Source organism: Lissotriton helveticus, chromosome 7 (assembly GCF_964261635.1).
Source record: "Lissotriton helveticus chromosome 7, aLisHel1.1, whole genome shotgun sequence".
Taxonomy (NCBI): domain Eukaryota; kingdom Metazoa; phylum Chordata; class Amphibia; order Caudata; family Salamandridae; genus Lissotriton; species Lissotriton helveticus.
In genome coordinates, this window is record NC_136068.1 from 1,301,324,443 (window position 1) to 1,301,339,428 (window position 14,986).

The following is a 14,986-nucleotide window of genomic DNA, read 5'->3' on the forward strand; positions in this document are numbered from 1 at the left end:
TTAAGATACCTCGCATAAATGGAGCAGGCAAGCAGGAAAACCATTCAGAATGGTATTAGCACTGTCCAGCCTGGAAAGGATGAGGAATTGAACAGTGCCACAAAAACAGAGTGGCAAGTGAAGGCTCTGTCCGAATATCCAGGTAGCATGCGCTTTATAACTGGGAGCTGTTTTGTCTTTTTAGAGAGGTTCGTGCTCGAGTGGTTGATGCTGAAAAAATAGCGTAGAAAAGTTACAATGCGTATAACGAGTGCCTTTGGAAATCGTTACCTTATTGTTCTCCCACAATAATTTATCACTAGCACACACTTAGGCTTAAGAAACGTCTGTGTTATGCCATACTTATTACTAGTAACATTTAAAATGGACAGGACTCCTCACTTGTTATCGTTACTTGACAGCAGTTTCTATTATAAATTCAATGTTTAAACATTGTTTTGCTCCATTGTAGCGAATGTCACAAGACTGGAGGTTAAGAAAAAGCCCAGGTGTGCAACATTACACAAATATATGATGTATGAACGTGCATTAATTACTTAAGTAAGTGTACAATATAGAGGACAGCCTCGGCCTGCCTTTTACCCCTTTTCATTAAGAAGAATAAATAAACATTTCAACTGAGTGCATTTAGCCCAAGGCTGCTCGCGCAGTAGCCGCTGCCTCATTCAAGGCCGGACTTCTCCCCTCCTGAGCGGGACCATATGCTCGTCAGTGTTTACATCGGTGCCTGGCTACCATGGCACCCGGGATATTTGACATGTTTAAGGTAATTTGTCAGGTGATTCATACATCTCGCTTACACCTTCAGCCGAACGTAAAACTAACTCAGTTCCTGCAAGGCATTTTTATAACTTCCATTAGCAAAACGTGTTAGAGCTACCGGAGCTCCCAGGCAGATGTTTTTCGGAGGGTTCGGGGTGAGCAAGAGTATGTCTGAGAACAGCAACTTTAACAAACAGAGGCCGTCACTGATTTATTATATTGATTTTATTTCTTTATATTTTGTTTGTCATGCAATACTTCTACTCAATTGGGGCTTTAGTTAAAGTCTGCACCGCCAGCTCATTGGAGGGATGGACTTCACTGCCATGGCAGAGAACAGTCTATCATGCTTAGAGAGCTAAGCCAGGCAGGCAGATGCTTCTTTTCCTTCAACAGAAGGCACTGAAGCTTTGCTGAGACCCAGAAGATGCATGAGTTTAGCAGACATAGGGGCACATGAATCATTTGAAATTGCGCTCACAAAGGGACTCAAGTATACAAGGCTAGACTTCAAGTGACAAACCTGAAAATGGAATTGATATGATTTAAGAAGTGAACCTAGACTTTGGGGATCTCCTAATTAAACAAGCACCCTTGCCTCGCCAATCCGCGTGTCTTCTAAAATAAAAGTGCGCATTTGCCTCTTCTCTGCGAGGAGTGATTTCCGTTGCTGTTTTCTCCTACCTTCAATATGTTAGAGTTTAACAGAGATGTCCAGGGGTGCAGCAGGTGCAGTGACACCGGGGCCTTAGGGTCTCACTTAATCCAGACAGTGCTGTATTTTACTACCAGTGGCTGTGAGGGTGCAGCAGGTGCAGTGACACCAGGGCCTTGAGGGTCTCCCTTAACCCAGACAGAGTAGTGAGTGCAGAGTAGTGAGTAGTGAGTAGAGTAGTGAGTAGTGAGTGTGGAGTAGTGAGTAGAGTAGTGAGTAGAGTAGTGAGTGCAGAGTAGTGAGTAGTGAGTAGAGTAGTGAGTAGAGTGGTGAGTAGTGAGTGCAGAGTAGTGAGTAGAGTAGTGAGTAGAGTAGTGAGTAGAGTATTGAGTAGAGTAGTGAGTAGTGAGTGTAATAGTGAGTAGTGAGTAGAGTAGTGAGTAGAGTAGTGAGTAGAGTAGTGAGTAGAGTAGTGAGTAGAGTAGTGAGTAGAGTAGTGAGTGCAGAGTAGTGAGTATAGTGAGTAGAGTAGTGAGTAGTGAGTAGAGTAGTGAGTAGAGTAGTGAGTAGAGTAGTGAGTAGAGTAGAGAGTGCAGAGTAGAGAGTGCAGAGTAGTGAGTAGTGAGTAGAGTAGTGAGTAGAGAGTAGAGTAGTGAGTAGAGTAGTGAGTAGAGTAGTGAGTAGAGTAGTGAGTAGAGTAGTGAGTAGAGTAGTGAGTGCAGAGTAGTGAGTAGAGTAGTGAGTAGAGTAGTGAGTAGAGTAGAGAGTAGAGTAGAGAGTGCAGAGTAGAGAGTAGAGTAGTGAGTAGAGTAGTGAGTAGAGTAGAGAGTGCAGAGTAGTGAGTAGAGTGGTGAGTAGTGAGTGCAGAGTAGTGAGTAGAGTAGTGAGTAGAGTAGTGAGTAGTGAGTAGTGAGTAGAGTAGTGAGTAGAGTAGAGTAGTGAGTAGTGAGTGTAATAGTGAGTAGTGAGTAGAGTAGTGAGTAGAGTAGTGAGTAGAGTAGTGAGTGGTGAGTAGAGTAGTGAGTAGAGTAGTGAGTAGAGTAGTGAGTAGAGTAGTGAGTAGAGTAGAGAGTGCAGAGTAGAGAGTGCAGAGTAGTGAGTAGTGAGTAGAGTAGTGAGTAGAGAGTAGAGTAGTGAGTAGAGTAGTGAGTAGAGTAGTGAGTAGAGTAGTGAGTAGAGTAGTGAGTAGAGTAGTGAGTAGAGTAGTGAGTAGAGTAGTGAGTAGAGTAGTGAGTAGAGTAGTGAGTAGAGTAGTGAGTGCAGAGTAGTGAGTAGAGTAGTGAGTAGAGTAGTGAGTAGAGTAGTGAGTGCAGAGTAGTGAGTAGAGTAGTGAGTAGAGTAGTGAGTAGAGTAGAGAGTGCAGAGTAGAGAGTGCAGAGTAGTGAGTAGTGAGTAGAGTAGTGAGTAGAGAGTAGAGTAGTGAGTAGAGTAGTGAGTAGAGTAGTGAGTAGAGTAGTGAGTAGAGTAGTGAGTAGAGTAGTGAGTGCAGAGTAGTGAGTAGAGTAGTGAGTAGTGAGTAGAGTAGTGAGTAGAGAGTGCAGAGTAGTGAGTAGTGAGTAGAGTAGTGAGTAGTGAGTGCAGAGTAGTGAGTAGAGTAGTGAGTAGAGTAGTGAGTAGAGTAGTGAGTAGAGTAGTGAGTAGTGAGTAGAGTAGTGAGTAGAGTAGTGAGTAGAGTAGTGAGTAGTGAGTAGAGTAGTGAGTAGAGTAGTGAGTGCAGAGTAGTGAGTAGAGTAGTGAGTAGAGTAGTGAGTAAAGTAGTGAGTAGAGTAGAGAGTAGAGTAGTGAGTAGAGTAGTGAGTAAAGTAGTGAGTAGAGTAGTGAGTAGTGAGTAGAGTAGTGAGTAGAGTGGTGAGTAGTGAGTAGTGAGTAGAGTAGTGAGTAGAGTAGTGAGTAGAGTAGTGAGTAGAGTAGTGAGTAGAGTAGTGAGTAGAGTAGTGAGTAGATTAGTGAGTAGAGTAGTGAGTAGTGAGTAGTGAGTAGTGTAGTGAGTAGTGTAGTGAGTAGTGTAGTAGAGTAGTGAGTAGAGTAGTGAGTAGAGTAGTGAGTAGAGTAGTGAGTAGAGTAGTGAGTAGAGTAGTGAGTAGTGAGTGCAGAGTAGTGAGTATAGTGAGTAGAGTAGTGAGTAGAGTAGTGAGTAGTGAGTAGTGAGTGCAGAGTAGTGAGTAGTGAGTAGAGTAGTGAGTAGGACATCACAGGCAGCAGCTGTGCAAGCTTCTTACACTCACAAGGAGACCACAGGCAGCTGAGCTGCAAGCTTCTCACACTCACAAGAAGGACATCACAAACAGCAGCGGTGCAAGCTTCTCACACTCACAAGAACGACATCACAGGCAGCAGCAGTGCAAGCTTCTTACATTCACAAGGAGACCACAGGCAGCAGCGGTGCAAGCTTCTCACACTCACAAGAAGGACATCACAGGCGGCAGCTGTGCAAGCTTCTTACACTCACAAGGAGACCACAGGCAGCTGAGGTGCAAGCTTCTCCCACTCACAAGAAGGACATCACAGGCAGCAGCTGTGCAAGCTTCTTACACTCACAAGGAGACCACAGGCAGCTGAGGTGCAAGCTTCTCCCACTCACAAGAAGGACATCACAGGCAGTAACGGTGCAATATTCTCACACTCACAAGGAGATCACTGGCAGTACACACCACATGAACACACTCCATAACACATAGCAACAATACATTGGCATTTACAATGCCATTAGCTCAAACTCAAATAAATCCGAGCCCGATTGCATTTCTAATGCTTGTTTAAACATGGTGCAGAGGGTGGGAACAGAAAAGCTAGCTAGATCGGACGCTAGAGGATAAACTTCAGCTTTGTGAGGGGCGTCATATCTACAATAAAACTTTAGAGATATGAAGTATTTGTCTCATCACAAATGCACCTTTCAGATAACAGAAACAAGTGATGAGGTATATTTGAATGACAACAAAAACAATTTAGGGTAAATCTTTTGATGACCATAGAAACACATTATTCCCCTCTCTCTCATTTTTTATGCTAAGGGTTTATTTTCGCTTGGCCTTCCACTTTTTAACGCCTATGGGCTACATTCAACTCCTTTGTACCGCTCACCTTAAACTAAATTTGGCTCTCTGTTTCACTGGGATACATCAATCGAGGTTTTTCAATCAAAGCTTATAGTGAGGCGGGGCTTTCCTCTTTGATTTCAAAATGACGCACAAATGTTCAATGGGGTCAGACTCGTTAAAAATCAGCGTTTTTACTTGGTTTTCGTGGATTTAAGTATATTATTCCAGATCATCTTGGCTGCACAAGAGTACATTAAGAATGCTCAAGCATCTGCCTGCTGGACAAGGGCCAGGCTGCTAAAGAGCAGGACGTCTGCACGCTAACAATAATTTTTCTGCTCGGTCACATCCCCGTAACCTTATGGGAAGTAATAAGACCATTATTAGGGGCCAGACAATCTCCTTAGCAACAGCTAAAGAACAGCACTGCTTTGCCTGGACAGGTTGAGGTGGACATTATCAATTTAGAATGTAGATTTGCAACTAATCAAGACACAAACTGAATATGCCCTGTGACTGAAACGAAATTCCAAGCCCCATGCATAATCAGATCAGATCATGTTCTAGCTGTTCAAAGACATCTTTATGATGTCGGTGACAAAGCGGGTAAGTTACTGGCATGGTTGGTAAGATGAGACATGGCCATTAATTGGATAGTGTTTCTCATGGGGACGAACGGGGACCTTGTAGCAACAAAATTGCTGCAATGATCGCAGACTATTACAAAGTGCTCTATCGATCAAAGACTGTTAGGACACAGATCGGTGAACTGACTGCGCAGTCACAGCCGTGTCCAGACTACAACCCCCACAGTCAAACAGGTGGGAACTACGACTCCCGTCATGCTGCGCGCTGCGCATGCGCGAACCTCGCACACGGAAGGAACAGTTTAAAACGGACCGGGAGCAGGAGGAAGCTGTCGGATATTATCGCGTCCACCGAGGAGTTCGGGTTTAAAGTACCAGGTGAGCTGTTTCTCTGGAGAGGAAACTCTCGTCTTTTGTTCCAAGCACTTGGAGCGCCAGCACGCCCCAGTCCCCGCTCGAGGGTTCGAGCAGGATACAGAGCGCATTGAAGCGCCAGCACGCCCCAGTCCCCGCTCGAGGGTTCGAGCTAAACTTTAAGCGCATTGAAGCGCCAGCACGCCCCAGTCCCCGCTCGAGGGTTCGAGTTAAACTTTAAGCGCATTGAAGCGCCAGCACGCCCCAGTCCCCGCTCGAGGGTTCGAGCAGGATACAGAGCGCCTTGAAGCGCCTCCACACCCCAGTCCCCGCTCGAGGGTTCGAGCAAGATACAGAGCGCATTTAAGCGCCAGCACGCCCCAGTCCCCGCTCGAGGGTTCGAGCAGGATACAGAGCGCATTGAAGCGCCAGCACGTCCCAGTCCCCGCTCGAGGGTTCGAGCTAAACTTTAAGCGCATTGAAGCGCCAGCACGCCCCAGTCCCCGCTCGAGGGTTCGAGTTAAACTTTAAGCGCATTGAAGCGCCAGCACGCCCCAGTCCCCGCTCGAGGGTTCGAGCTAAACTGTAAGCGCATTGAAGCGCCATCACGCCCCAGTCCCCGCTCGAGGGTTCGAGCAGAATACAGAGCGCATTGAAGCGCCAGCACGCCCTAGTTCCCGCTCGAAGGTATTCGAACGGTGGGGCTCTACCTTTGTTCTCCGTTTATCCTTCTTTTGCCCTCTGTTGGGAGATGTCGGGACCGGCATCTATGCAGAGGACGAATTAGTGAGTACTCGTTCTCAAAACCACTATTCCTTAGTTCGAGTGGCATTTTCGGCCACTGCTTAGCACGGTGTCCTCTGTTGGGTGACTGTCGGGACCGGCAGTTGTGCAGAGGACGGTTGGACGCTCATACCATCGGCTACACCCCAAGTCATTTGCCCTTCGGGGTTTTGTGGTGCTCGTTTGTTCAGTGGTGCTATTAAACCTACCAAGTATCAAACCATTTGTGTACTTGCTGTTTTCTCAACCCCGGGGTACTCAGGGGGTTACAAAGACACATATAGGGGTGGACATATTGTCCACCCCTATATGTGTCTTTGATCGATAGAGCACTTTGTAATAGGGGCTTCCTGCTATATATCCAGGTCCTTTAGCCTTCCCATAAGGACAGGTTGTTTGAGGCAAATCTTACTAAATAGGAAATTTGAGATTTTGTTAAAGCATTGCCAGGCCCAACAGGCTACAGGTGGAATTCTATAAAGGCATGGCTCCTCGCTGGCAACTCACTTCCTCACCATAGTTGAGGGAGCGCAAAAGGTGGGGGTACTGCGATACAACCTCCACATGGCCACGATTGTAGCTATACCCAAACAAGCATTTGCAATGCAATAGGTCTCGCATTAGGAAAGTTTGAGCTATTGTTATTTTAAATGACAATTTTTTTTGTGTTGGTTTTGAAAATAGCGAAATTGATAGCTTTGTCATTTACAATGCCAATAGTTATAACTTTCGCAAATGTGACACCTATAGCATTTGCTATGCAATATGTGTTGTATTTACGTGACTTACATGTATTGCTATTACAAATAACAATGGCTGTTATTTATTTTTAATAATTAATACTTAAATAAAAGTTATTGTAATTCATAATGGCAATAGCTTAAACTTTTGTAAATAACTTTTGTGAAGATTATGTTCAGTGTATTTTATTGTGACGAAAATCCAAAAACAGAAGTGAAATATTAACATCTTTTTGTGACATTTGTAATAAAGCTTGAAACATTGAGAGAACATATTTGAACCAGTGATGCTGTGGTGGTGCTGAGTGATGCTGTGGTGGTGCTGAGTGATGCTGTGGTGGTGCTGAGTGATGCTGTGGTTGTGCTGAATGATGCTGTGGTTGCGCTGAGTGATGCTGTGGTTGCGCTGAGTGATGCTGTGGTTGCGCTGAGTGATGCTGTGGTTGCGCTGAGTGTTGCTGTGGTTGCGCTGGGTGACACTGTGGTGGCGCTGAGTGACTCTGTGGTGGTGTGGAGGGATGCATTCTTGGCCCTAAGTGATACTCTGGTGCTGCTGAGTGATGCTGTGGTGCTGCTGAGTGATGCTGCTGAGTGATGATGTGGTGGTGCTGAGTGATGCATTCTTGGCCCTTAGTGATGATGTGGTGGTGTAGAGTGATGCATTCTTGGCCCTTAGTGATGATGTGGTGGTGCAGAGTGATGCATTCTTGGCCCTTAGTGATGATGTGGTGGTGCAGAGTGATGCTGTGGTGGTGCAGAGTGATGGTGTGGTGGTACTGAGTGATGCTATGGTACTACTGAGTGATGATGATGTGGTGGTGCTGATTGATGCTGTGGTGGTGCTGATTGATGCTGTGGTGGTGCTGAGTGTTGCTGTTGTTGCGTAGAGCAATGCTATGGTGGCACTGAGTGATGCTTTTGTGGCCTGAGTGATATTGTTGTGTGCTTGAGTGGCACTGTGGTGGTGCTGAGTGTTGCTGTAGTTGCACTGAATGATGCTGTGGTGGCGCTGAGTGATGCTGGGGTGGCGCTGAGTGATGCTGGGGTGGCGCTGAGTGATGCTGGGGTGGCGCTGAGTGGTGCTGGGGTGGCGCTGAGTGATGCTGGGGTGGCGCTGAGTGATGCTGGGGTGGCGCTGAATGATGCTGGGGTGGCGCTGAGTGATGCTGGGGTGGCGCTGAGTAATGCTGTGGTGGCGCTGAGTGATGCTGTGGTGGTGCAGAGTGATGCTGTGGTGGTGCAGAGTGATGCTGTGGTGGTGCAGAGTGATGCTGTGGTGGTGCAGAGTGATGCTGTGGTGGTGCAGAGTGATGCTGTGGTGATGCTGAGTGATGCTGTGGTGGTGCTGAGTGATGCATTCTTGGCCCTGAGTGATGATGTGGTGTTGCTGAGTGATGCTGTGGTGTTGCTGAGTGATGCTGTGGTGTTACTGAGTCATTCTGTGGCGGTGCAGAGTGATACTGTGGCGGTGCAGAGTGATGCTGTGGCGGTGCAGAGTGATGCTGTGCCGGTGCAGAGTGATGCTGTGGCGGTGCAGAGTGATGATGTGGCGGTGCAGAGTGATGATGTGGTGGTGCTGATTGATGCTGTGGTGGTGCAGAGTGTTGCTGGGGTTGCGTAGAGCAATGCTATAGTGGCACTGAGTGATGCTTTTGTGGCCTGAGCGATATTGTTGTGTGCTTGAGTGACGCTGTGGTAGTGTTGAGTGTTGCTGTAGTTGCGCTGAGTGATGTTTTGGTGGCGCTGAGTGATGTTGTGGTGGCGCTGAGTGATGTGGTGACGCTGGGTGATGTGGTGGCGCTGAGTGATGTTGTGGTGGCGCTGAGTGACGCTGTGGTGGTGCTGAGTGACGCTGCAGTGGCGCTGAGTGATGCTGTGGTAGTGCTGAGTGATGCTGTGGTGGTGCTGAGTGATGCTGCGGTGGCGCTGAGTGATGCTGCGGTGGCGCTGAGTGATGCTGCGGTGGCGCTGAGTGATGCTGCGGTGGCGCTGAGTGATGCTGCGGTGGTGCAGAGTGATGCTGCGGTGGTGCAGAGTGATGCTGTGGTGGTGCAGAGTGATGCTGTGGTGGTGCAGAGTGATGCTGTGGTGGTGCTGAGTGATGCTGTGGTGGTGCTGAGTGATGCTGTGGTGGCGCTGAGTGATGTTGGACCTGGGCCTCACAGGCAGCCATTTCGTGGGGCTTTGCCAAGGAGTGGCAGGAGAAGACAAGACAGCAGCAAAACTTCAAACAAATTGTGCCTTCGAAGACTTTGATGCTGTCACGATGGCGCATAAAATGTACCAGCAGTCATCAGGAAGTAATGATCATAATGTTTTACAAACCATTTTTTTCACTCAGCAGGAAGAGCATCCTAGAACTGCCTGTATAATCTGCAAGTGCTGCGAAGACGTAATGATGACTGAGAGTGTGAACACGCTCTCTTATTATGCCCGTTATGACATTAATACATGAGGCTCTAATCTCTCGAGTACAATAACAGTGGGAAGGAGATAAGAATTTCAGAAGGAAGTCAGACTTTGAAAAAGCAAGGAAGACGGAAAGCAAGAGTTAGGACAGCGGTAGAAACAAAGAAACGTGACGGAGAGAGAAAGTGAGTGCTGTAGAACGGGAATAAAGGAAAGGGGGATATGGAGGCGGAAATAACGACGATGATGAAAAAAAGAGGAGAAATAGGAGGCAGAGACGAAGAGAGCAAAAGGGAGAAAGAACGCAAGCCAGTAAGACAAATTGGGAGAGTAAATATGCGATGCGTGCTCTGTGCTAGGGGAGGGGGAGGTCCATTAGCCTGTGAAACTCGCGCTGGCAGGTAAGAAAAAAATAAGGAAGTGAGGGGATAGAGAGAGGACAGTGAGAGAGTATGAGAAACGGAAACCAAGGGAGTGGGGAAAGAAGGAAGGACTTTAAGAAGTTGGTCGGAAAGCAAGAGTTAGGACAGCGATGGAAACAAAGAAACGTGACAGAGAGAGAAAGTGAGTGTTGTAGAACGGGAATAAAGGAAAAAAGCTCTTGGCATTGCTGTGTGGGGGGCGGGGGAGGGGGAGCAGGGCAGCGAGCGAGTGAACGAGCATATGGTGAGCGGCGGGGGAGCAGTTTGGGAGCGCATTCCAATGAAGTCAGCCTGGTGCGAGTGAGGCTTAAATGTGGATGAGTGTGATTCCTTACCGGCCAATATCGCTGCTCAACATTGAGAAACAAATTCTATCTAAAATATTGGCCCTACTCCTTTGAAGGGTCATCTCAACGTTAATAGACCCAGACCAAATTGGCTTCATGCTTGACCAGACTACCCGTCAATCTTAGATGACTTTCCGGCTATATGGAATATACCAAAGAGGAGTCTGCATAAACAGTGGTGTTGTCTTTCGGAGACTGCCAAGTGTTTGACAAGCAGGAATGAGCATATGTGGGTGGTCTTGACACATATGTACTTTGGTCCTAACTACTTGTCTGGATGGGTCTGCTTTACAATGCAACGCTGTCCAGAGTTAGGGTGAATGGAACACTATTAAAGCAGTTTGACCTGGAAAGAGGGATCAGACAAAGGAGTCAGTTGTCTATGATGATTTTTGCCCTTGCCCTCGAACCCTTCGCCTGCTGGATACGAAGTGCCAACCTCATGTGTGAGCTTAACTGAGAAGTCACATGGGAGGAATGAATATCCTTGTATGAGGACAACATCCTACTTTATATAGCAGAACTTAATCATACAGATATAACTGGCACCCAGGTCCCTCTCTCATTAAAAAATGATGATCCTTTTGGTGGAGAGGTAGCCATGCGGTACCACACAAAAACATTCTGTAGAGTGGGTCTCATGGTTGCTAGGTGAAATGTGGTCAAGCGATGGGGCTCACGAACCCACCAGACTTAGAACAATCAAAAATGGACATGGACTTGTGTTCTATGATTGAAAAGCACATTTATATAAGTAGAGGCTGCCCGAAAAAATGGGAACGGATCTGGCAACCCTGGATGGGGGATGCACCTTAAATCCGCTGGACCCACTAGATATGATGTAAAAGGGATGCGGAGGGGAGGGCTTCTGCTAGATTAGGACAATTGCTTAATGCTATATACACGCTGGAACATATGTGCTACAGGCTTGCAGTAAGAAAATCTGTGTGTGTTTTGTTTCTGTGTTGTACATCTTTAATAAAAAGATTAGATAAAAAATAAATTCTGATGATTCAATGGAGGGTGGTTGCTAAGACACTAGTCTTTTTTCACAGTACGGTTGCAGTGTTACTCTCTTGTCTTAGGAACTCCGCCCGTTCCCCTGAAAAACATCTCTAATATGTTAAGCAGATTGCCCCATTTCATATACAAATCTGCTGTTCATTCATAATCATACAAGAGTGAGAAAGTGACAGCAAGAGATGGTACAAGTCTAAGCGAGAAATAGAGAATCAGAAATCTACTGTTGAACTTTGATATTTGCATTAATGAATAAGGAGGGGTTGCCAGGCAATCAGGTAACAAGGTTAAAGATGTTAACAGCTGTGTTAAGCCTCATCCTCTCCAGTTCATCCTCTGCTCTACCCCATGAGTTTATATAGTCCAGCCTCTACACCTCACACAGGTTACACAGTATGAGGCAACTATAATGGTCAGAAAATAGAAGAAAGCTAACACCAGCCGTGCTTACCATATTTTTAGTCAACTGGTCACTTTTTTCCATACTGTCTTTGATGAAGGACAAGGTCTCCTCCTCCTACAGGTGTACAAAGAAAACACTGAGGTAAGAATAGGATTAGGCAGTGGAACAGCCACCTCACCACCCCATGATCCAAGCCTACCAGCACACTATCATAGCCCACCCAGATCTATCATAGTCATGTTTTCTCGTACCCTCAATACTTTTCACAGGACTTCTGTCTTACCAAATGTTTTACCACTCACCAGTCTCTTGTGATAATCGGTCATTGGCTGGTCTCATTTTATCATATGAAACACACTAAAGGTGATGGGAGGAATCCTTGCAATTTGTCTAACCGCTGGCAATCATTCTTTCTCTCACCGTGCTACCTCAGTTTGGACCCAGCCATATGCAAATCAGTGTTGACCCTGTTTCTCATGGGAACAGTTCAGCCAGGCAAGGTTCTCCCTGAATGGATACACAAGCAAACCAAGTCCAGTTGGACAGTCCGGGATGGACTGTTCCCATAACGAGCAGGGTCAAGACCAATTTGCATATGGCTGGGTCCGAAATTAGGTTGCATGGTGGGCAAATGAGTAGGTTGGGATGCTACCCCGAGCGATTGCCAGTGGTTACACAAAGCGCAAGTATTACTCCCATCCCCTTTTGTGTATTTGATGTACCACCCTTAATGGCTTGGGTATGTCCAGACATGGGTCCTGTGCTCACTGAGTCACTGGAACAAAGCTGTACCCAGCTGATGAGCCCATAACTAGAGCGAAACTGATCCCGGGTTGCTTGTGTTCCAGCTCAGGGAGGACCTGGTTTGGTACTTCGGACTTCACTGTTTCCATGAGTAAGATCAAGACTGGTTTGTATATGGCTGGGTTCAAAATGAGGTGGCACAGTGAGAACGATGGGTTGGGATGCTACCCGAGCGATTGCCTGTGGTTAGACAAATTGCAAGCATACCTCCCATCACCTTTTGTGTGATTCATTTTATAATTGCCTAATCTCCTACCACAGCCTGTACCAACTAATTCCAGTCTTTCCCCAGCACCATTTTATATATTATTGCAGCTCACTTTTAAGGATCTACCACTTGAGCCATGGAGTAGTATGGTCTTAGGATTTCTTAGTGCCTGAGCTAAATACTTTTCCTGAACTTGCTATTTACTGCTTTATATGCCCGCAGTAGCTTGGCTTCTAATCTGCCAGTATTGAGGATTCATAAAATGAATTTGTACCTGGTTTTCTGTAAACTGTTTGCTCCAAACTACTGTGCAGAATGAGTCTGGTATTGGGCATTATAGGACCACCAGGGCAATTTCCAAGGCTTTAAATGTGTGTTTTGCTGTCTCATGAGCACTTTTTAGAACTCCCAAATTGACCTGACCAAATTCCAGGGAATAGGTATAAAAGATTGCATACCATTTCTCCAGAGTTACTATGCCAGGGATAGTGCGGAGTTGGTACTTTTAACCGTGAAATGGTCGTCTGTGTTCCCTTCCACAAGCACACACGCTTATTTTTTGTTTTCCTACCTATAGGTACATAGCAATTACTTACTCACACTTTAAAATGCTCCTATGGCCCTTCCTCCAGGGATGCCCGCTATACTGTTCTCCATCGCATATAAACTACATTGCTTTGAACTATCTATCTCTCCACTCACTCACTCACTCACATTCTCCTTTGCAGCATTAGATCCAGAAACCCTAGAGCTAAATGAACCCTGGTCTTCAAACTGTTCCTTCTCACTCCCCGTGACACACTATACTGCAGTTCAGTCACTCAGCTACACTCCTCTAGCAGTCTAAAATACTGAAATTCTATATGAACATTGAGAGAGGTTTGCACCCTGTAACCTTCTTCCCACTTATCCACTGCACACACTCACTCAAAAACTGCCCTGCAGTCCAAGAACCTGAATCAAACGCGAAAAATGGATAGGGGTTTGTGTTCTGCATCCTTCCTCCCCGAACAGCCTCACTTCACAGCACAGCACAGCTCTGCACTGCAACATGCTCACTCAGCGTCCCCTGGAAGTCCAAGATCCATAAATCTTTGAGTGAGAAGGAAGGCACTGACATTCTGTCTCTCCACAACTCAAAGACACAACACTTTCACTCCACACCTCTACACTGCACTTAATTAGCAACTCTCCTCTAAGTACACATGCAGGGGTCTTTTCCTCACATCCTTCATGAATTCACAAGTTAACCAATGCCCTTATCAAACTTAGAGAATAGGGCTTTACAAGAACCTCAGAGTGAGGCCATAAACTTTGGTAGCCTAGCCCAGGACCCCTTAATGTAGATAAATGCAAGATCATGGCCTTCAGCATCATGAGGCGAAATCCTCATTGCGCAAGGAAGACACACTAGTAGGTAGTTGGGAAACCATCCTGGTTGATTTCCAAGCTATCCTGATGCCTGCCAATACATTGCCTGTGGATTCCTTATCTCCAGTGTCTGCAGCAACCCCCTCGGACACTAATCGGTCAATCATTAGGCTCATCGCTCATCCCTAAATACGTCCCCCCCCTCAATACGGCAAATGATGTCACCCTTCTCATTTAAACAGCCTCTCTGTAATGGTGCTACTTAGTCCTTTCCATCTGTTCGAGAATAGCGTGGACCCTAATGTCGTTGTACCTTGCTTATGGAGGAAAATCTTTTTCATGTTTGCCTCATGTAAAATTTACTAAATCCTTTGCCTACTGCACTGATGCTACTAGCCGTTTACTCTGTGTATTGTATGTGACATGCATCTGTTGCATAAGACTGCAATAAAAAGATTTTTTTTTTTAAAGGGAGGCGTAATTGTCCCTGAACACCTCCAGAGTCAGCATTTTGCCAAAGATGCCCATTTGCCAAAAATTACCTCGTGTGTCAACACCAGCATTTGGTCAAGAGCCCCTTTTATGCCAATAATTTCCTCCAGCATGCCGGCATTTTGGAAGGGTAACCCCTTAAAATAAGAATTACTTTGTTATTTCCGTTATGCAAGTGCCGGCATTTTGCCATGGGTACTCCTTATGCCAAGAATTACTCCCAGAATGCTAGTACCACCATTTTTCTACAGGTGTCCGATATGCCAAGGATTACATTCAGTATGCCAATGCCAGCATTGTAACACATGTCCTATATGCCATTGAGTTACCTCCAATATGGATGCTTACTTACATGCCCAAGCTTATTCTCACTCACACTCACTGTCATTCTCGTTCACAGTTCCATTGTTACTCCCTTTTACTTATTCTCACTCATCACCCCATCATGCATTCACTCTCGCACTCTCTCTTTTACACACACACACACACACACAATTAACAGATTTCTTAAAACATATCTTCAGCTGCTTGCATGAGATTTCTTTCAGCTGTCAATGCTGGTTAGAGAAAGCACACTGCTGTGTCCTG

General features: G+C 46.1%; 1 protein-coding gene across 9 annotated transcripts in view; it reads right to left on the reverse strand.

Moving 5' to 3' along the window:
• Positions 1 to 14,986, reverse strand: part of EXOC7 (exocyst complex component 7) — a 339,430-nt gene that overhangs the window by 279,609 nt on the left and 44,835 nt on the right. For all 9 annotated transcript variants that reach the window (XM_078654573.1, XM_078654571.1, XM_078654569.1 and 6 more), the window contains exon 2: positions 11,572 to 11,637. In XM_078654573.1, the coding sequence (XP_078510699.1) occupies positions 11,572 to 11,637 (66 nt within the window). The remainder of the gene's footprint in view (positions 1 to 11,571; positions 11,638 to 14,986) is intronic.